The sequence below is a fragment of the Camelus dromedarius genome, chromosome 3, assembly GCF_036321535.1.
Source record: "Camelus dromedarius isolate mCamDro1 chromosome 3, mCamDro1.pat, whole genome shotgun sequence".
NCBI lineage: Eukaryota > Metazoa > Chordata > Mammalia > Artiodactyla > Camelidae > Camelus > Camelus dromedarius.
Genome location: NC_087438.1, coordinates 29,949,065 through 29,972,092, shown reverse-complemented (window position 1 = coordinate 29,972,092; position 23,028 = coordinate 29,949,065). Strand labels below are relative to the sequence as shown.

The 23,028-nt window shown below is 42.6% G+C and overlaps 1 protein-coding gene across 1 annotated transcript in view; it reads left to right on the top strand.

Annotated features, from left to right (window-relative positions):
* The window catches only part of SELENOP (selenoprotein P), a 60,419-nt gene that overhangs the window by 19,427 nt on the left and 17,964 nt on the right, over positions 1-23,028 (top strand). The window contains exon 4 of the mRNA XM_064480366.1: positions 2,288-2,378. Within this exon, the coding sequence (XP_064336436.1) occupies positions 2,377-2,378 (2 nt within the window). The 5' untranslated portion in view covers positions 2,288-2,376. The remainder of the gene's footprint in view (positions 1-2,287; positions 2,379-23,028) is intronic.

The following is a 23,028-nucleotide window of genomic DNA, read 5'->3' as shown; positions in this document are numbered from 1 at the left end:
GCCAGCAAACATAGGGATAAAACATCCAAAAAAGTCTGAGAGTCTATGATCCTGACCAGATTTTTCGAAGAACCTGAATCTAGATCATTTCCTTGTGATAGAAAGGTGGAGAACTGACCCCTTCTGAATGTCAGTACTTGGAAAAGGAAAAGGGGGAGCTGACACCAATTTTGGCAACGTCCCTCCTGCTGCTGAGGCCCTGGGCGGGTGTGGGTGGTGGTTTAAGGAGCTTTGTTGGCTCCCTCTGCAAAGCATGACCTGACAGAGAGCCGGCGAGTTCCTTCCTGAACAGCAAGTAAGACACACAGATCAGAAAGGCCTGTTTGGACACAGACTGATCTAGTCTGACTGTTTTCGGAAGCTGCTGTGTTTCCGTTCGCTTGACTGTGCTTTGTAAATGTGCACAAGAGAAGAGTGATCCAGCTGGGAGGGAGGGGACAGAAGCCCCAGGAACTGGCAAACAGGCTGCACGCTGTTCAGCAGACAGGCAGGAATACGAGGGCAGAGGTGGGGCTCTGCTCACCCCCAGTTCCGGCCGCTCTGTGTGTGGAGAGCTGTAGCTTCCTCCTGTCACCAGGGGTGTGACAGGATGAGGGACTCCATGTTCCCGAGGACAGTTCACCGACCCGTCTCTAGCCTGTCTTCCGAGGGGTCATCACGGTCAGCACGTGACAGCATAAGGCTGGCTGATTGCCTTTTCCGTGACTGGGCACACGGTACATGCTTTTAAAAAATTGGAGGTTTTAAAGGGCCAGTTTTATTCATGGAAAAACTGGTTGGAAGAATGCTTTTTGGACCAAATGCCAAAACACAGCTTCCTACTCCTTCCCGCTTTGTACTGACTTAACCCATTTAGCTCCTGAGTTGAAAAAAAGAGGCAGTGGAAGCGCAGCTGGGCCTGCCCTACAGGGCTGGGGGCGGGGGGTGGGGGGGCCGGTCCGGAGCTCCTGGGTCTGCAGGGAGGGGCGGGAGGAGGAAGGGAGGGCCCGCCAGGAGCTGGGAGGCGGGGCACGTCCCCTGCAGGTTTCTTCCCACAGCAGCCTGGCCGTAGCACAGAGGAGGCAGTAGCCTCTTCTTTTCCTGTTTCTCTCCACACACACCGTGAAGGGTGTTGGGCCTGGATGCCCGCTCCACCTCCATCAACTATTAGTGTGTGCTTGGGGCAAGTTACTTAGCTTTCTGCTTCCTTATCTGTAAAACAGAAATCATAATAGTCTTTAGTTATTGTGAGGATTCTTTGAGGCCATCCTTTTAAAGCTCTTAGAACTGAGTGGGAAAGAGCAGATTCTCAGCAAATGCTGATAAAATCAGCACTCTTTCTGCTGATAACCCTTGTGATTTCCCCTGACGCCCTTGGATCACTGATTTGGGGGTGAAGGAGGCCCTGGGTACGGGTAGCTAACTAGGAAGTGGGGAAGGAGAATTTGTCAACAGAATCCTCTTCTTTCTGGAAATTCCTGGGGCTGGCAAGAAGGCTGATGACAACAGCTGGTTAGGAGATTAGTGATAAAGGACCCTTGCTCGCTTCAGTGTCTGCTGTTGATTGTACCACATGGAGGTGGTCTTCAAGCGCGCAGATCTGTGGTGGGTGATGGGTAAGAAAGAAATTCTCTAGATGCAGAGAAGTACATACATTGACTAGGAGTAGAAGGTGAGGGAATACCTATAGAAGGTTAGCACCATAAATCGTGACTTGAGGAAATTCGTTTTGGCTTGACCTCCCCCCGTAGAACCTGAGCAGAATGAAACTGGGAAGAGTAGCAGGACTTTGTAGGGAGAGTTTTGAGGTGGGAAGGGTTAAGGCCAGAGATCGGGCAGAGGAGTCAGGTTGTCACTTTCACCATCAATAGCAAATGTTTGCTGAGTCTCCAGACAGTTTTTGCCTCATAGGCAACACACCCGTGGACTTTGAAACCTGACTGTTTACGTGGAATAACCCTACCTGTATAGTGTGTTGACCACAGTTTTCCAGACCATAGTGAAAGCTTTTATATTCTAAGTGACTGAGTGAATATGCCTGATGAATCTTCACTGAGGAGAAATGCGTAGGAGGAATCCGGTAAAGGTTGCACGTGAAGGTCTTGGCCCCCCAATGTGAAAATCTTCTTCAGCCCCTGTGGCAGAGACAGTGCAGTGCCTTCACCAAACTGTATACATCACCCTTCCCAGGGCTCTTGCAGCTAGGTGGGACCGTGACCAGGGACCAGTTCTGGCCACTAGAATGCTAGTGGAAGTGACGCAGCCACTAACATTTCCTAGGTTTTCTACTCCTCTTTTTCCTTTCCAGGAGACAGAGCCACAGAGGGAAGGAGTGGGGATCCCTGAGTCGAGGCTTAGAAGATCTCCACCTGGGAGAGCTGCCCAGTCAACATCAGAATGTGAGTGGACCAGAAATAAAACAGCTGTGGCTGAAGGAAGTTTCAGGTTTGTTGTAGACGCTAGCATTAGCCGCCCTGGCTGGTGCAGCCTCAGACAGCAAAAATGACCAATGTTGAAATCCTATTATTGGAGTGACCGTGGTGTTTCAGAACAATAATGATTTCTTTTACCTTAAGATTTTGGGAGTTTCTTGTTAAAGTGTGAATATAGAAATATAATATATTAAGCAATTGAAATTCATGATATATACTGCATGTGGAAATGCATAGAATCATTCATTCATTCATTCAGTACTGAACAAGTGCCTACTATGTGCTAGGCAATGGGCTAGAGGTGAGACTGATGGTTTTTCTGATTGGTCGTTGGTGAAGGGCTTGTTTATTGGGATGGAGATTTTTTAGATCTAAATGAGAAACATCCACTTTCTAGGGTGTCTCCTCCCTCGTTCTTGTTCCTCAGTCACACCCAGGAAGGGCAAGGAAAGAGGTCCCAACTGTGAGCATCTGGGCTCACCCTTTGTGGCACAAGTGCAGGCAACTCCCTGGCTGAGAGGGGAGGCCCTGGGCTGGGAGTGGGGCGAAAAGGAAATCCCTGTGCACCAAAGTCAGGTGGGCGGGAGAGGACTGCTTACTCATTCATGTCAAGGCACGCAAGATAGGATCCAGGAGGACTTATTTATGGGGAGCTTGGGGTTCCTTGGAATTGGAATCTGTTAGAAGGTCCTGATGTCTAATAATGATCATTGGTATTAAAATAAGCACACAAAAGCAATGTGATTTTTCTCACCTATAGATATATGATCTTTGGAAATCTTTCCGTTTTCTTAGTATGAGGGAGATTCTGAATAACGGAGTGAGGGACTGAAGTAGAATTTTAATCTCACATCATGTGAGCACATTCTGCATTTATAGAAAGAGATACAGAACCACTTTGTTTAGGCATTTGTTTCACTTTTATGCATGAAGCCCTCCTTAAGAGGGGGCTGAGTGGCCTCCTCTTAACTATCAAAGATGAGACTATAGTGAACCGATATCCTGGGAAAGGGGAAAGAACATTTGCATGTGATGAAGAAAGCCCTTTGCTTCGGATCCAGAGTTCTGGAGAAAGGGAGACCAACTGCCTAAAGAGGTCAGGCCTTCCTACGGGGAAGAAATGGGAGTTTCCCTAACTGCTCCCTGGAAGGCAGATTAGAGAAACTTGTTAGGTTGAGCTGGAGTCTGCTGACAAGAAAGGACAGTGAGGACCCTAGAGTGGGCCTCGCCAGGAGGACAGGGGATTGAAGACTCAATGCAGGGGCCTAAGGATTTTGGGTAAAGGCTGGTGTCAGGGAGGAGTGTGTTGAAGGCAGGAACCCCTCCTAGATGACACATTCACCCTGGCATGATTTCAAGATTTTGCAGAAAAAATGTCTGGGCATCAGAGGGTGGACTGGTGCCTGGTGAAACGGAAGAGCTGAAACCTTGGAGCTGGAACCCAGATCAGGGGCAAGAAATCAATAGACGGAGCAGGGCCTAGAGTGGCAGTGGTGCTAGTCGGCTGATGACAGTGTCCAGTTCCCTCTCCCTCTTTCATCATCTGATTCTTGGAGGCTCCCTGTTTGCTTGGACAGTAAGGGATGTGGATTGTGAAATTATGAATGGGGAGGAAGCAGTGATTGAGAGGGCATTCTGGATATTAAAAGAGTATGTGAAACTTGAAACAATTGGGTTAAAAAAAGTTGTCACTGTATTTTTACTCAGAATAGATGATACTAGCCTTCAATATATCTAAATGAAGAATGGGGTAAGAATCAGGCCCCTAAATACAGACGTGAAAGGAGTATAGGATTTGTAGCTGTGGTGAAACATAATTTCACGGGCGCAGCATTTTTGGCTACCTTTTGAGCTTGGTCTGGTGTGCACATGTGACCAAGGTGACATTAGCAGAACAGCGACTTCTGTTCACACCTCCGAGCTAGTCTGGAGTTCTGCTAAAACAGAAAGCAAACTATTCTCGTGGCAGTGCTGACTTAGAGGACAACAGCAATTCATTTAAAACAGGTTTTTCAAAACAGGTTGACATACAGACTTCTTTTAAGGGAAAATACTTTCAGATTTCCATCACTGACTTAAATTATTTTTACTGTAAGGATATGGTCTTTTTCTCTCTCCCTCTTTCCTTTCTTTTCTTCTTTTTCTCTTGTTCTTGGGGCTTATTGAGATTCTTAAATCTTAAGTTTCTGTTTGTTTTTTTTTAAATCAAATTTGGAAACATTTCAACCATTATCTCTTCAAATATTTTTTCTATCCCCACCCTCACCCCAGTTAATCCAGCAACATACATTATTAGGTTGCTTGAAGGTGTTCCACAGCTCACTGATCCTGTTTATTTATTTTTTCAGTTTTCCCCCTTTCTCAGGGATTACTGTTCTGTACAACCTAAGGTACAATGTCTTGAAACCATTGTTTTATATATTTTTTCACTGTTTTCTAGCACTTTCCAGCAGGAAGGTAACACCGGTCTCGGCTACTCCATCTTGGCTGAAAGGTAACCTATCAGGGTTGTCTTCAAAACCTCTCTCAAAAGAGTAAGGGAACTTCTCTTTCCCAGAAAGCTTCAGAAAATGTCCTCCTCAGGTACATTAATCACTAGCAGTCATGTTTTTTCACCCTGAAGCCATAACTCTTGAAAGGAGATAGCATTGCAATTTTTAAGCTGGACTTGAGCCACGTGCTCCATTGTTAGAACCAGCAGTGGAATTAACCTCTCTCTGTCAGAGTTTCTCACCCTCAGTGATCGTGACATTTTGTGTCAGGTAATTCTTTGATGTGAGGGGTTGTCCTGTGCACTGTAGAATGTTTAGCAGCATTCCTGGCCTCTACTCATGAGAGGGCAGAAGCACCTCTATCCCAACTGAGAAAACTGAAAATATCACCAGATGTTACCAAAGGTCCCGAGGGTGGGGGAGGGGCCTCCTGCTCTAAGTATAGAGACTCCATGAGGTGCTGTGGATCCAGATGAAGTATGGGGAAGTTACCAACAGAAGGGGAGGCAGCCACAGGGTCCATCATATAGTATATAAGCACCATTAAAATTTTTTAGGTAACTTTTAGAAGTTATAGCCCATTTACAGTTATTACAAAACATTGGCTATATTCCCCTTGTTATACAGCACATCTTGTAGCCTGTCCTACACCCAGTAGTTTGTACCTCTGTCTCCTACCCCTTATTGCCCCTACCCACCCCTGCTGGTAACCACTAGTTTGTTCTCTATATCTGAATCTGACAAGCATCATTTTTTGTAACAAAATAGATTTACAGATTATTTGGATACATACAAGGGCTAATGTGTAATTCTTAGACACTAATAATAAGCAAGTTACAGATAAGTTAGAGAATCAAATTAGGTACATACACAAAGGCACAATGTGAAGTATAAAACCCTGTAGCACATGGTGTGCATGTACTATTATTTGTACACCATTAGATCAAATCTGTACTTTTTTTTTTTTATCTTATAAGATTTTGAAGTTCACTACTGTATCATGCCAACACCTGGACTCTGTTTCCTGTGTAGATTAGGTAGATGGTGGTGAACAGGGTGTCCAATAAGTTTAGGGGCACTGAGAGACCATTTTGGGGAATTTCATTATTTTATAACATGTCACATTGTGCTTACACAGCATAGGGGTGTCCTCCGAGGTAAAAAGACAGGTACATGGCAGAGACACTGAGAAAATGAAGTGTGGTGCATTGTGGCTGAGGCCAGGGAGGCCTTGCTCACTTGCCCTCTCTAATACCACACTCCCTGGGATGGGTAGAGAATGAAGTGCTGGTTATCTTCTAAAGCACAGTTGCTGAGGCTTTTAAAGAACTATCTGTTCTTTCCCTTTAAACTTTTGCTCTTTAATAAAATTATTTGCAGAGCACTTAGTTTACAAAAGCACTTGTGCAAAAAGCTTATTTCTATTGAGATATAGTTGACATACTGTGTAAGTTTAAGGTGTACAAAAGTTTTGGTACATTTCTGTATTACCATGGTGTTATATATGATTACCACTATAGTGTTAGCTAACACCTCTATCACGGTCACATAATTTCTTTATTATAGTGGGAACAACTTCCTAGCAACTATGAAGTTTATAATAGTTTTGTTGTCTACAATTGCTGTACTGTGCATTACATCTTCTGGACTTATTTATCTACTGTTTGCAAGTTTGTGCCCTTAAACAATACGACCCCAGCTCCCCCACCCCACAAGCCCTGGTAGCCACCATTCTGCTCTCTCTTTTCATGAGTCCAGCTTTTTTGGATTCTACATATAAGTGATATTGTACAGTATTTGTCCTTCTCTGTCTGACTTACCTCAGTACAGTCGACCCTCCATTTCTGCAGGTTCTGCATCCATGGATTCAACCAACTGTAGATCCAAAATATTCCCCCCAAATTTCCAAAAAGCAAAACTTGAATTTGCCATGCATAGGCAATTACTTACATATCATTTACATTATCTTCACCACATTTACATAGTATTTACATTGCATTGTAAATTATAAGTAATTTAGAGATGATCTAAAGTATATGGGAGATCGATGTAATAAGTGAAATAAGCCAGAAAGAGAAAGAAAAATACTATATGCTATCACTTACATGTGGACTCTAAAAAAAGAAAATAAAAGGACATGAACTTATTTGCAAAACGCAGACACAGAAAACAAACTTATGGTTGTGGAGGGTGGGGAAATGGGGTGGGGAGGGATAAATTCAGAGTTTGGGATTCGTAGATATTAACTACTATATATAAAATAATAAGGAAATCAACACATTGTAAATCAACTGTACTTCAATAAAAAAATAAAGTATATGGGAGGGTGTGCCTAGGTTATATGCAAATACTACACCATTTTATATGAGAGACTTGAGTGTCTCTGGATTTTGGTGTCCGAGGGGAGTCCTGGATCCAATCCTCCATGGATACTGAAGGACGGCTGTACAATGCCATCATCTATTCATGTCGTCAAAAATGACAGGATTTCCTTTCTCATGACTAAATAGTATTCCACTTAATATATGCATATATGAAACATCTCTATCCATTCATCTGTAGACAGACACTTAGGTTGTCTCCATATCTTGGCTGTCATGAATAATACTGCAATGAACATGGGAGTGCAGGTATCTCTTCAAGATCCTATACAAAAGCACTTTTCAAATCATTGCCTTGTTTAATGTAACTCAGTTATTATTAATATCATTCCTACTTTAAACAAGTGGAAACTCTCAAATCCCTTAACCAAATCACCCAAAGTCACACAGGAGGTGAATGGAAGAGCTGTAGTTTGATTCCAGATCTGAACCTTCTCATTCCGAGTTACATTTTTTTTCTGTAAATCTTCTTTAGGGTCATAGCCCATGAAACACTCTCCCTAAATGAAAGAGTGGGGGAATTCGCTGTTCGCTAGAAGTACCCTGAATCTCTGGAAGCTCCAATGCAAACTTCAGGCCAAGCACTTTGGCATTGCCGAAGAGTCATTGTTTCTGACAGGCACAGACTAGCAATTAGACAGCACCTGACTAGCTCTGTGCGTACTGCTCACACAGTCCACCTGCCTTCAACCCTCCCTAGTCACCAAAGTCCTGCCTTAGAGAAGCACAGTCTTCTCACCACAGGCCCCAGGAGAGTTTTATCGATGGGGAAAAACCTTGCTACATGGGACCAACAGTGTAGGTACCACCTGCAAGTTTGTTAGAAATGCAGAATTTCAGGCTCCACCCCAACCCACTTAATCAGAATCTGCATTTTCACAAGATCCCCACATGATTCACGTGCACTGTAAAGTTTGAGAAGTGCTATTCTTAGGTCTAGGTGTCCTTTGTGACTTCTCAAAGTCCTCTCCAGTGTAGTGGTTCTTTAACCCAACAGCAGATGATCTGGGCAGTTTTGCCCATTCCACTGAGGTGTGTCTAACCACATTAGCAATGTTATGGCTGTTGTTAAGGTTTGATGTCCACAAGCATGTCTGCCTCAAACTCTTCACAGCTTGGAGTCTTGCAGGAGTATTTATCTCTGAAGATCCCAAGAGCCTGGCTGCATAGGACACGCACAGGTCAGACCTGGATCCCAGCTAGGGGTGTGGCCTTTAATGCCAGAGGCCTTACACTCATGCTCTTCCACTGGAGTTAAATCAGGTGGCCGTGGATCATGGTCTCTTAGTGATCAATACTTTCAGGATCTTCACAGATAATGTATTTCACGCTGTAATAGCTTAGGAATGTAGACGTCATCTTCTAGAATGATAGTGATGGCTCCAAAATTTGATTTTCAGCTTCGTCATTTATTAGTTGTAAGATGCTGGGCAAGGAAACTGATTTCTATGGCCCTCACTTTTTTATAGATTGAAGGGATTAGGCGGCCATTAAAGGGCTCTGATAGCCCATCAGAACAGACACACCTGTGGCCAGGCAGAGCGATAATCTCTTTACAACGGCTATAAAGCGTGACTGTAATCATGTAGACAGACTTTGTATCAGTTTATGAAAACTGCCCAATTAGACTATGAAAATGATAAACATAGACTGACAGAGTCTTGGAAAGTCCTTTCCAGACCAAGATTACTCTCCCAGGAGAATCTAAGTGATAATCACAGAGTGGAACACGGAGGTCTCTGCGACCTGGGGAGGTAGCTATGACTGTAGCTATGAGCCTGACCCTTGTGCTCAAAGTTCAGCTGCCTTACAGGGGCCCTTCGCTTACAGAAACAGAAAGGAGCGTGTCATCTGCTTCTGCTTCTGCTTCTGCAGGAGACAAGGCCCTCCCTAGACAAATCCAAGCTTTGCTAGTTCAGCTTCTTTACTGAACGAGAGTTCAGCTGTCGTGGCATATGTGATCAAGCAAAACCTGTCAATTAAAAGCACCAGAAGCTTTTTTTAAGTTAATTGTAAAATATTTCAAAAATACAGAAAATAATAGATATACTTATTGAATTGACAAATATTAACATTTTCTAATATTTCCTTTAGATCATTCTTTTTCTCTATAGAAATTAATTCCACCTACAGTTAGTCATACCCATTCTTCTGTTCACTAGAAAAACCGTGATTTTGAAGTTCTCTCTTTGAAATTAGACGTTGTAATTTTATTTCTATAATGGTTACTCTTACATTAAAAAATACATACTCCAAAAAGTCAAAAGTTAATATGGCTACACTATATCTGAACAAAACAATGACTGTAGAATTCTTTAAATCATCTTTCCCACCTATTTTTTTCTTTAGTATTTTAGTTTTACATCATTTAAATTCCTCTTTTCAGTAGTCATCATTATTATTGTTTTTCCAAATAGCCAATGAGTGTTTACTTACCAAATTCTTTGATTCATACTGGCTTTTGCACTCCACTCTTCCCTTTTCAGTTAGGTTTCCTTTTTCTAAAGTACATTCTTTAGTAGTTCTTCCAGGGACTATTTGAAAACACAGGCACTCAGACTTTCTTTGCTTGATCTCTCCTCTTGAAGGAAAATTTAGCTGGTGTTTTTCTTCAGCACTTTCTGTTGTTTTGTGGTCTTTGTTTTTTCCTGCTGAGAAGTCTGCTTTAGTCTAATTGTTACTTTGTACATAATCTGTTGGGTTTTTTTGTTGTTGTTCTGAAGACTAAAATTTTCTTATTATCAACAGTGTTCTACAGTTTTACTGGGATGAATCTCAGGGTGGATTAATTTTTACTTATTTAGCTCAGTATTCATTGTGATTCTTAAATCGGAACATTTAAGGCTCTCATTGATTCTGGAAAATTCTCATTGACTATTGCCTCTCCCTCAGTCATTCTGTTCCTTCCTTTGTGACTTTCAGACATCGCTGTCCTCTATCTCGATAGTTAATTTTGTATACTTCATGGAGAATACAGATTCTATCCAGCACAGACACCCACAGATTCCTACCCTAAACCTACAGATATTTTAATACATATGCCTTTTCTCATTTCTTCACCTCAGGTTAGCATAGGTATCATGACACAAGTTCTGGTGTGAGACTCAAGTTCATATTTGTGTTCCATTCTTATCTGATGTTACTTAAGAATTTCCAAACCTCAGTTTTAGACTTGAACAGAGGTGCTCAGTGGAGATAAAAAGAGTATCCATTTCTTAAGTTTGTTGTGAAGAATAAAATAACATACATAGTACCAGCATAGTAAGCATTTAATAAAATGGAATAGTTAAAATAATTGTCATCATATCATCTGCTCAGGGAAAATTCCTACACTTGTGTTCAGTGTCCATCTCCTTTGCAATTTGTAATATTCTCCTTTTCTCTAGTATTTTCAGCTTCTTCATCTCTCCTACATCTCCTACATCTCCTCCTGCAAGTCTGACCTTGCAGACTATAAAAATATCCAGGTTCTTTTTTCTTCCAAAACGACAAGTTTCTATCTGTAGCCTGAGATCTCCCTCCAGCTACCACCCTTTTATTTTATCTTCCTTTCTCAGAAAGGGCTTCTGCTACATTCTGCAAATTATTGTTCCCAAGTCACTTTCAACCAACTTTCTGTCTTCTTTTACGAGCTCAGCTGTGGGTTGTAAAATTCCATATTACATTTAAAAAAATCTTCCTGTTGCACTCAGTCACTTTCATTATGATGATGGTGGTCACTGTTTTGAGCCCTTGCTTTTTGCCAGGCATTGGGCTAAGTGCTTTACTACCATTGTCCCATTTCATCCTCATAATAACAGGACGAGGTAGAAACTATTCCTATTCCTATTCAACAGATGTTGAACTTGAGATTTAGGGAAACTGAACAACTTGTCCGAGTCATACCTCTAGTAAGTGAGGGAGCTGGGATTCAAATCCAAGGTTCTTTGAAACCAACTAGTTGGAGTCTCTAGATTAAGCAACTATGATGACTGCGCTACTTTTAGGATTCCAGTGACGATATCCAGTCATGGTCCTTAGTGTTTAAGCCCCTCAGATTTTCTGATACTTGTAGCCAGTAGTGTCCTGTGGGTGATCTAGGCAACAATGCTTTTAGTCCCTTAAGGGCTGGGTCTCTAGTATATTTTGTTTTCTATCTGTGGTACCTAGCACTGAACACAGTAGGTGTTTGAATTTATCTTGAATGAAAGAAGAAAGTTTTTTTTTTTTTTAACCATTTCTGCTCATTATAACCTCCTTCAACTATTCCATTCATTTGAATGTTTAATCCAATGATTCTTCACTGAGCAAAGAGGTGGCAGAGTCACCCTGAGGAGAAGGGGCTCATATCTGAATCACTTGGGAGAACTTTTCAAACCTACATAGTCCTCCGTTGCTATTCTGACACTCTCCTCTGCGGGACAGGCTTCCAGCTCTCCAGCCATACTGACTGAGCCACGGAAGGAAATGTATTATAACCCTCCTGTATGTTAAGAGGATAAAAAAGTCCAGAACCTCTGAAAGTCGGGTATTGCCTATTCCTACTTAAGTATTCTATGCACACAAATTTTCTTGCCCCAAACAGATTATAGGATTATAGGAACTTAGCAGGAATTCTTTCTTTATCTTGGAGATGTTAGATTCATATTAAGAACTAGAAGAGACCTAATATTATCTGGTGGTTTTCGTATTTCCATGATGAGGAAACTGAGGCCTTGAGAATTTAAACAGTCCTCATTTAAACAATGCCTATGATTGAATCCTTTGCAACGGCCAGCAAAATGTTAGGCACATAAAAATGTGCGCAATCAATACTCATTATATGGGTGAAAAAATTAGAAAGAAAAATCAGATGGACGCGAAAGTTGGCCTGCTTTTCTGCTACACCTCAGGGGCAAAAATGCTGTTCTGACTACTTCCAGTCATAAACACACAGCCAGAAAAATATTCACTGGACCTGTCCTCACTCTGCTCTTCTCTCTCATCCTTGAGTTCTTGGGGGACATTGTAAGATACACTGTGTGATCTGGTGCTTATCTAGTTGTAAGTATTTTTCTGCACATTTTAAATCTCTTCCTGCACTTTGTCTTGTGCACATGAAATGCTCTGAGAGCATTTTAGTTTGTGTTGTTTTGCCTCCCTCCCTTACACCCAGCCCCGGAACAGTTTTTGGTATTCTTTTATTTCTTTTTTTTAAGAATTTGACATGCAAATTTTATTTGTTTAACATTAAAGTAGCTTTGCCTAGTGATGTTCTTCCAGGGAATCAGTTCGTAACTCACTGGGGCTCTAGGAGCCCCGAGACCAGGATAACTGAGAGACTGGCATCGAGGCTTCTTTTTCACTTTGAGCTGCCTCCATCCCCGTCTGACGAAGGTGGTTGCAATGATGGCAGCTTTCACAACTTTAAACAGCTCTTCTTAGACACTCTTTCCAAAAGTGTTGATAGGAGACCAAATCACAGGAAGTGGAGGAGAAACACAAAATAGAATAATTTTTAAAAGCCTTTGCTGGGCTGCAGAAGGCTTGAGTCCATTTCCACAATGTTGGGATTCTAATAATGGTTAACCGAGTTCTTCATTGATTACTGATAGATAACTGATGCCTAACTTTTGAGTAAAGGTGTCATACAGGTCATATTTACCTTTTTTCAGTTGACTCCTGTCATGCTTTTAAAACGTAGTCTTAAAAGTAAATGAGTGAAGGTTAAATTATTTTTTAAGTGTAATTATAGCAAAAAGCACATTGTGCTGACTTATTTTCAGAGACTCAAAAGTACATATTTTGAGAATAGCTTCCTGTTTTCTAGGAAGCATGTGATCTTAGTCTGCAAAGATGAGCACATTTGAGAACAATGTATCATTTACTTATTGCACAATTGCAAATCCACAGCCTAGTGAATGTTAATATTTTCTGGGACTGATAACAGAACTTTGGAAGGATAGAAGCTACAAAAATAGTCAGAAGGTATCCACAGTTCTGGAGCCTGAGTTCTGTTGCACAGGAACAGACCATGACAAAGAGCCCAGAGTGGCAGTACACTAGCCTGGGAGTGAGGGGGTTAGAGTTCTCGTTCTGCTCTGGTTCAAGCCAGCTGTGAGACCTTGGATAAGCCTATCAGTCTTGCTATAGCTTCTCATCTTTAAAATCAGAGGATTGAATTTCTGGTGATTGGTAATATCTTTTCCAGTTCTAAGATTCTCCTATTGATTTGAATCAACCACCACCATGATGGGAGGAATATGTGATGGTGACAGATGGTGTCAGCACTGGAAAGATGGGGTATAGGATGGAGAGGAATAAACTAGTGATCTTTTGAGAGAGGGAGGACGTAATCCTTCATCCTAAAAGCTTGTATTTCACAGCATCCCAACTTAATAGTGATGTGATTATTTCACTGTTTAAGACTTTCATGTCCGTAGATATGTCCAGCTACATATTAAATACAACTAGATGAGTTTCATAGAGCTGGGAACTTTTCCGCAATTCTCAATTAGTTGTTTTGTATTCTGGGATCATGAAGACCAAATCTTCATGGTCTCCATGACCAAAACTTTGCTGTCATTTCTGCAAAAGTATCACCCTATTCAGCCAAAAGTCCACTTGATGTGGAAGGCAGCATGTTGCTCAGAATGGCAGCTGTGGCCTTGTGAAGCCTATTCTGGGTGACTAGCTCACATGCCTTTTTTCCCTGTTTGAGTTTGTTGGTGGTGGTTCTTTCTCTACCTCTGGAGTGGTCCTGGGCCAGTAGCATGTGATGAGTGGGCTTGTTAGCTCTTTTAGTTAAAAGATATTAAGACTTACTCTGGCTGAGTGATTGAGGTTTATTTCAAAGATAAGCCACACATAGGGAGTATAAACTTATGAAGTGGCTCTAAGGGACTCAGAAAATTCATGGAAACCTGGGAACGGCTGGTGTGATAGGTTTCAGGGAAAGAGGAACTTGGGAGACAGGATTTGGGAGGCAGAAGAGCCAACAGAGATCTAATAGCTGAGTTACCTTGCGGAATCCTTAGCACTGGGGTTTGTTTTCCTCCCAGGAGCATCACCATCACGTGACTCAGTCATGCTCTTATCTCTGTTTCTCTTTGTGTGTGGTCGCTTCTCCTCTCAAAACACTTGAGGCTGTTATTTCCCAAGTCAAATTCCTGAGACAGAATTTATCCATCCAACTGATAATCCTCATCTCTGTTTTGGGTTGTGCCCAGCAGAGAGGTAACACAGCAGGCCTGAGATGGCTATCTTTAGAAGGGCCTGCTTACAAGATTGGCGCTTGGCTGGTGTTTGGATGTTTCTTTCTACCGTTCTCAAAGCTGGTAAGGGTGGTTCTCTGTGCCTAGATTGTGCAAATAATAATATTTATGCTGAGCACCTGTTTTCCTTCTGGGAGCCTGGAATTTTAGTGCATGCTATGCAGAGAGGGCAGATGTGACCAGCCCCCAATAAAAATGTAGTACGCTGCATCTCTAGTAGGCTTTCCTGGACAGAAACATCACATGCATGCTACTGCATTTTTCACTGCTTGAGAAAATAGTATGTCCAGGTGTATTCCTTCACAGAAAGAGAGAGCATAGGAAGCCTGTGTGTGGATTTCTCTGGATTCTTTTTCCATTAGGACCTGACTGTGTATCCTTACTCCATCATGGTAATGAATCTTAGCCATGAGTCCAATTACATGTTGAGTCTCATGAGTCCCTGTAGCAAATCTCTGAATATGGGGATTGTTTGGGGGATCACAACAGAGACTGCCTCAAAGGACCCAGGCCAACTTAGGTATTGGCTGTCCTAGGACCAAGAGTTCAACTCTGGTCCTATCAATTGCATATGGGGGAGGGAGGGTGGAGTCGTGCTTGGCTTCTCCAGCTTATGGAATGGTCTGAAGTGGTGGTTCTCAACAGGCTGCAAAACAGAATCTTCTGTGGTGCCTTTAAAAATTAGACCCCATTCAAGATAAATTGGAACCTTGAAATTAGAATCTGTGGGGATAGGGCCTGGATAGTGACATATTTTAAAAGGTTAACCACTATGTATAAAAATAGATAAAAAACAAATTTCTTCTGTATAGCACAGGGAACTGTATTCAATATCTTGTAGTAACCTTTAATGAAAAAGAATATTAAAACGAATATATGTATGTGTATGTATGACTGGGACATTGTGCTGTACACCAGAAATTGACATTGTAACTGACTATACTTCCGTTATAAAAAAAAAAGCTCTCCAGTGATTCTCATGTACAGCAAGAGCAGCGAGAGTTGGGACCAATGGTCTGGAGCAATTTTCCTCCATGGGGCTCTAAGTGGCAGTTTCCTTCAGAAGGTGACTGTAGGCTTGGGAGGCATTGTGATTCATCTGGCCTGTACAGGGCACATTTTTCACATGAAAGAATGAAGAACCAGGTCTTCAGGCATCCTTAAAAACAAAAAAAAAGAAGGATGAGCTTGCTTAGTTGTACTTGTAAGCAATACTCTGGGAATTGTGTCATTTTAGGGGTTCTACTGAGGCCATCTTCATAGCGTAAAATTTATGCTGACGACTTTCTGTGCTTCCAAACTAACTCTAGTAGGAAAACAAGCAGGAAAAAAAAAAGCGTTAAAATATAGATAGCCAGCTGCAGCAGTATTGTGCTGTTAACACACATTCCAGAACATGTTGTTCCACAAAATCTCTCCCTTATGAAATAAAGTCACATCTGTTTCTCAGGGTGATTCAGAGATCCACGTTCAGTTTTTCACCCTGATTGGAGAGAGTCTCACTTTGTATTTAGAAAAGCTGGTTGGCAGGAAATCCCCCTGGGCCGTCTGGTGGTATCATGGTGAGCCGTCCCTTTCAGTGCAGGGGGCACAGCAGTTGACCTTGGGGTGTGGCTGGGTGGGTTCCTCCGCCAGTCTCCCCGTCGTTCGCTGCATGAACAGACTCCAGCTCTCTGGAGCAGCCTTCATTTGGTAGATCTGCCTTAATGCAATGTTCTGCTCACAGTGGACGCCTGGCAAATACTTGTTGAGTTGACTTGAGGTGGTGATGGAAGTACTAGAGAAAGAACAGCTGCTGACCAGCAGGAGCTCACTGCCCTCCTGGCCTGTGTTCTCTGTGGAGCCCAAGGCTACTCCATAAAGCGCCCCTTGGATAGAAGCCCTTCTTTCCTACATGCAAGCAGCCTTGGTCTGCGTGTCCTCGGGAGATACCCTGACACCTGGGATAAACAGGACTTAACTTCAGCCTCCAGCCTCCCCTTTGGAATTGCTGGCTCTCTTCCTCACATGTGCCCTGTATTCAATCAAGCTGTTCCTCTTCCCCCATCAAAATCTGCTTTAGAAAAGGGCTTGAAACTTACTCATCCTGAGAGCTTCAGGCTTAAATACTGTTGTGAGTTTCTGCTTTTCAAGAAAGCTCAATGAAAAGATTCAGGTGAAGGAGGTTGCTTTCAGGGGGTAATGGTAGTACAGGGGCACAGAGGGGGTGACTTCCTGGTATCCTTGGCACCCCGGCTGGAGTCTCCTCCTCGAGGCTCACCGCATCCTGTGGGGCCTGGCTCTGCTCAGACACGTGGGCCCAGGGCATAGCTGACCTTCAGGACCACTGCTGAGAGCACCAGAGAAGCAGCCCCCCTTCTGCCACCACCGTTCTGTGGTCCCCAAAGCACTTCATTTCACGATTCCCTTTTGCAGCCCTTTCCGCAAGTTAACCAAGGCATTTGGCCGCTGTGGTGCGGAGTCAGCAGGAGCAGTTCTGTTTTCTCTTTGCTGCTTGGCAAACGTCTCAGATTTGAATGAATTCTCAATTCCATCTGTGCTTTTGGACGTTTTCCTAAATACAAGGCTGCTACAAGACCAAGAGTCTTAACATAGTGTGTAATTCTACCCCAAGAGGCCTGAAGAAAGGCTGTTCAAATGAAAACACCATGAGACCAGAAAATGATATTCTTATGTGCGGGGCACTTACATACTGAGAAACAGAACTTCCTAAACAGCTGGCAATGAAACGACACCAAACATGGCGGGGGTGGGGGGGGGGGGGCGGACAACAGACTGCAGAAATCGCATATGCAGGGTGACATGTGCAGCTTTGGTAAAACATAGGCTGCATGCACATACACAGACCACTTCCTGTTTGCTTACTGCGTGCCGGCACTTTGTTGAGCGCTTGTATACCGTACTTTGTTACATATGATTGACAAAAACCCAGGAAGGCAGTTCTTACTGTGCTTATTTAACAGATGAGAAATGGAAGCTCATGGAAGTTCCACCTTGCCCAAACTTGACCAAAGTCATGCTGATAATATGTGAGAGAAGTCCATGCTCTTTTAGACTGTTTTGAACTGTTGCTATGTATATCTTCAAGGATAAATCACTGGCGATAAATCATAATATTAGTGATAAAGGATGAATGATTTTTATTTTCTTCATTTTACTTATGTATATTTTCTAATTTATCTCTAATGAACATCTTTTCTTAGTAGAAAGTTATCTTTTAAATGAAACATTTATACCAAATACCAAACAATTTATAGATAAGTATATTTACTGTGAAAGATTGATTTAAAAGTTATGCAAGAATTCTCTTTATTCCTTTTGTGGAACCATAAAGGCTTCTGTATTAGTTGCTAGGGCCTCTATAACAACGTACTGCACCAGCTGGGTGGCTTAAACAATAGAAATTTATTTTCCCACAGTTCTGGAAGCTAGAAGTCCAAGATCAAGGTACTGGCAGGGTTGGTTTCTTCTGAGGATCATTGTCTTTGGCTAACAGATGGCAGTCTTCTTCTTGTGTCTTCACATAGCCTTTCCCCTGTGGGCAGATGTATCATAATCTCCTCTTCTGATAAGGACACGGGTCATATTGAATTAGTGCCCACCCTCATTACCTCATTTCACTTTAGTTACCCCTTAAAAGGCACCGCCTCCAAACACAGCCACATTCTGTGGTCCTAGGGGTTAAGACTTCAACAAATGAATTTTGGGGAAACAGAGCTCAGCTTGTAACAACTTCCATCATAGAAATGTCCAACCTAAAACATTCAGGAGGTTAAAAATTAATCCCAGTGTTGAAAACAATCTTAACAGAAGTTTGAGAATATCTTATCTCTTCTCCTCAAATAAAGAATATTTTTAGAGTAAACCTTAAAAGACTTTTCCAAAGACTCCCGAAAGAGCCAAAGAAAGGTCTGATGCTGATAATACAGATCTGCAATTGTCATACAAAAGGACTTCAAAACCCTATGACAATGACCATTAAGCCATGTTTATCAGTGGTCTGCATTTGTGACTCAAAAATCTCTCTTCCATATTTCACGAGACATATGCATCATTTTAGCTAAATTTCTAGAGTCCAACTGATGAGACACAAGGCCCCAGACTGCTGTATCTGAAAATGCCTTTCGATTGTTTTGTTTTCCTCTAGTCACTTTCGGTGATAAATGGTCCTCTCAAGCTCAGGAACAATGGGGCAGTGAAACAGTGACCTCAGAGATGGTACAATAAGCTGAAGAGAAGACATTCTGCTCCCTGCCCCCCGTCTTTGACAAGATCAACATTGTATATACAGTTTTAGGGCCAGGCAGAGGATGGCGTTTTCCTCTAGAGTCCCTGATACTGATGGTGACTGGCTAGGAAGGAAACCCTGAAGGAACCTTGTTCTTTCTCCCCTGTGGCTTTTCCTTATGCCTTTTCCACTAACTTGTAGACCCTCAGAGGTCTAGACCTGTTTCTCACTTGCCACCATCCACTTCACTCCTTGGCTTGTCCTACCCTCTTCTCTGCCTGCCAGTTGAACACTGTCTATTCAGTGAGGTCCGGCCAGGAGCCTAGCTCACCTCCTCTGGAATGTCTTCCTGGACTGGACCTGCAACACTGCTGCCTTCCGTAGATGTTTGTAGACCTGTCTAGAATGAAACTCCCAGAAGACAGGGAACTCTTCTTGTCCCTAAGATGGTTTTATGTTAGTAATTAATGCTCATAAATAGGTGCTAAGTGAATGAATAAATGTATGAGTTTTAGATAATGGTCCCTCGCTTTTGCCACAGTTTCTGTATTAATTATCCATTGTTGTATAACAAGTGACCCTGAAATTTAGTCACATAGCATCACAACATTTATTATTTCACAGTTCCTGGAATCTGGGAATCACTTATGTGACTATCTTTGCCTCATGGTCTCTCACAAGATTGCAGTCAAAGTGGCAGCTGGGGCTGCAGCGTCATCTGAAGGCTCAACGGGGGAGGATCTTGTTCCAAGCTGGCTCCTGCAGTTGTTGGCAGGGTTTATTTATTTATTTTTCTGGCTGTTGCATGGAGGGTCTCACTCAGTTCCCTGCCATGTGAGCTTCTGTATAGGAAAACTCACAACATAGCAGCTGGCTCCCTTCAGAGCCAGTGAGCCCATGGGAGAGGGAAGAAAGATGGAAACCAGTGTTTTGTAGCCTAGCACTGGAAGTGACAGCCCATCACTTTTGCTGTGTTTTATTCTGTCAGTGAGTCACTATGTCCCAGCTACACTCAAGGAGAGGTGATTACGCAAGGATGTGAGAACCAGAGGAAGGGATCATTGGGGGCCTTCTTAGAAGCTGCCTACTGCAGTCCCACTCTCCATCTGCACTTCTCCTTGCTGCCGCTCTTGCTGCCTTCCAATCACTGTGCACAAAAGGGATCTTTGAAAATACAAGTCTGATCATGTCACAGACAGACTCCCACCAGGTCTGCATGGTCTGGTCCCTGAGCGTGTCTCCTGTTTCATCTCTTACCCTTTGCTCCAGCTACACAGATTGAGTTCCTTCTCCTGGCCGTGGTCCCTCCCAGCACAGGTCTTTGCACATGCTTTCCTGTCTTCCTCCAGCTCCCTCTGCTCAACGCCAACACCTCATTTGGATTGCAGCTCGGTTACTGCCTCCTCAGGGATGCCTTCGCCAACCCCGTAAGCCAGCTCCTTTCCCTGTTTTCTGCTCTCTGCTCCTCAGCACTTGACTGTGTTCCACCATCAGACTATATGCTCTGTAAGAGTAGGAATGGGTTTCCTTCTACTTTTTTCCCCTTTTTCTTGCTTGTGTATCCAGCACTTAGGAATAATGTCAGCACTTGGATACAGGATAACTATTTGTTGATTTAAGGAAAAAAAGACATCCTAAGGACAGTGACCGAGATACTGTAAACACCGACTCTTCCCTTGAGATTCCCTGGGATTTTTTTGACATACTGTTTTTTTTAAAAAAAAATCACTCCTGGATAATAGGGGGAAACATCTTATTTAGGAGAGCAGAGCTATAAAGAAAGCAAATTGCACACAATCAGCAAGTGACAGGAAACCAGGTCTCTGACTAATTATTTCTGGTCCTTGTTACCGACTGGTTTCAGAGCAACTTAGTGGAATGAAACAGCAGATACTTACTGAGGAATTTGTATGTGCCAGGTGTTGTGATGGTGGCTGCAGAGGATACCAACTGAGTGGGGGACACTCTTGCCCTTAGGAGTTCATAATTTGGAAGAGTCTTGCAAAAATACACAAATAGCAAGAGCAGAGGCGAAATGGGATTAACACCAAGAGGAGAAAGTGTCAAAAGAGTGCGACAAAGGATCCAAGGAGGGAAGAATTTCCTGGCCTGCCAATTCCCACATCAGCCCCAGGATGGAGGGGCAGGATGGAGCCTTCCAGGGCCATGCAGAGCAATCCAGGCACGAGGTGAAGAGGTCACTGTGGACAGTGCATTTTCTTTCCCAGCCTTAGGTTGGTTTATTGTCCAGTTCTTTGGGTGAGGGTAGCTTGTTAAAATGTTTGATAAGTAAGACAGTTTGTGTTTATAGCTAATATTACTGTTAAAATCTATGTTGAATGAGCAGCCTTTCAAAACTTGCTGTTGATAGAGCGTCAGTTCTACAGTCTTGAAAAGCTAAAAATAAGTTTATTCCATAGATAATTTCATAAAAAAAAACCTATCAGATGTTTCATTCATCTAGAGGATTCTTTAGTTTTAAGGAATCTGGCCACAAAGTACAACAGGAAGTGTGAGAAAGCAGCCTTTCTTTCTTTCTTTTTTTTTTTTTAAGTCCAAAAAGAGCAAAAGTGTTTTTATTTAATTTTTTTAACATTTTTTATTGATTTATAATCATTTTACAATGTTGTGTCAAATTCCAGTGTAGAGCACAATTTTTCAGTTATACATGAACATACATATATTCATTGTCACATTTTTTTCTCTGTGAGCTACCATAAAATCTTGTGTATATTCCCCTGTGCTATATAGTATAATCTTGTTTGTCTATTCTACAATTTTGAAATCCCATCTATCCCTTCCCACCCTCCGCCCCCTTGGCAACCACAAGTTTGTATTCTATGTCTATGAGTCTATTTCTGTTTTGTATTTATGCTGTTTTTTTGTTTTTGTTTTTGTTTCTGTTTTTGTTTTACATTCCACATATGAGCGATCTCATATGGTATTTTTCTTTCTCTTTCTGGCTTACTTCACTTAGAATGACATTCTCTAGCAGCATCCATGTTGCTGCAAATGGTGTTATGTTGTCGGTTTTCATGGCTGAGTAGTATTCCATTGTATAAATATACCACCTCTTCTTTATCCAGTCATCCGTTGATGGACATTTAGGCTGTCTCCATGTCTTGGCTATTGTAAATAGTGCTGCTATGAACATTGGGGTGCAGGTGTCATCCTGAAGTAGGGTTCCTTCTGGATATATGCCCAGGAGTGGGATTCCTGGGTCATACGGTAAGTCTATTCCTAGTCTTTTGAGGAATCTCCATACTGTTTTCCACAGTGGCTGCAGAAAACAGCCTTTTAAATGCTTCAGCAGTTCTCGAGGTCTGGAACAAACAATTGTTTATTCACTGAGTAGCACCTATGTGCATAGAACATGGGCTAAGTGTTGCGGGGAGACCTTGAGGCATTGCTACCCCTGTAGCTTATTATCCATCTGTGGAGTTAGGAAATGCAAGTTTTATCACAACAGTACAAAAATTACAGAGCAGTAGAAGAGACATCAGGCTTGAGACATGCCCAGTGAGTGGTACAAAGTGTAAGCCTCAAGGACCCTTCAAGAAGGGAAAGCTCACAGCTTTGGAGCTATTGGGATATAAATTGGAGTTTGAAATAACAACAGCTAACACTTTGCCAGCACCTTAACTACATCAGGCATCACGAGAGGTGCTTATATGCATTTTCTTCTTCATTTCTCAACAGCAAAGCTGTTGGGTAACTGAAAACTGACCGTAGTGGCATAATCAAGTAGAGGCTTATTTTTGCTCACAGATAAGGAGTCCAGGAGTAGGCAGTGTGATGATACAGGTGCTTGAGAAATCCTCAAGTTTCCAGCTCCTTCCAGCTCCTTCCAGCTGTCTGCCCCAACAGGTTCTGGATGTGGTTATCCCCACAGTACAGAAGGGCTGACCCACTCCAGGCTTTGCGTGGGCATCTCAGCAGATGGATAAAGGAAACAGTGAGTGCTAATAAATGGAAAGAAGAACTTCCCTAGGGGTCCCCAGCTGACTTCAGACTTCCCCTCCATCACATTGGTTGGAATGTGTCATAGAGACACTCCAGCTGCAGAATTGGCTGAGAGATGTGTTGTGGGACACAATGCAGTGATGGGCCAGTGACGTGGTTGGTAAAAGAATTTACCAGAGACCAAGGAAAGTTTACTAGGTACACTGCTATAGGCAACAGCAGGCCACACAGATGAGAGGGGCCTGCGTGAACCCCGAGGGTGGGCATGCGGGGTCTTTTATTGGGGAGGGGGGATATGCACACCAGGAGTAGGGGCTGCAT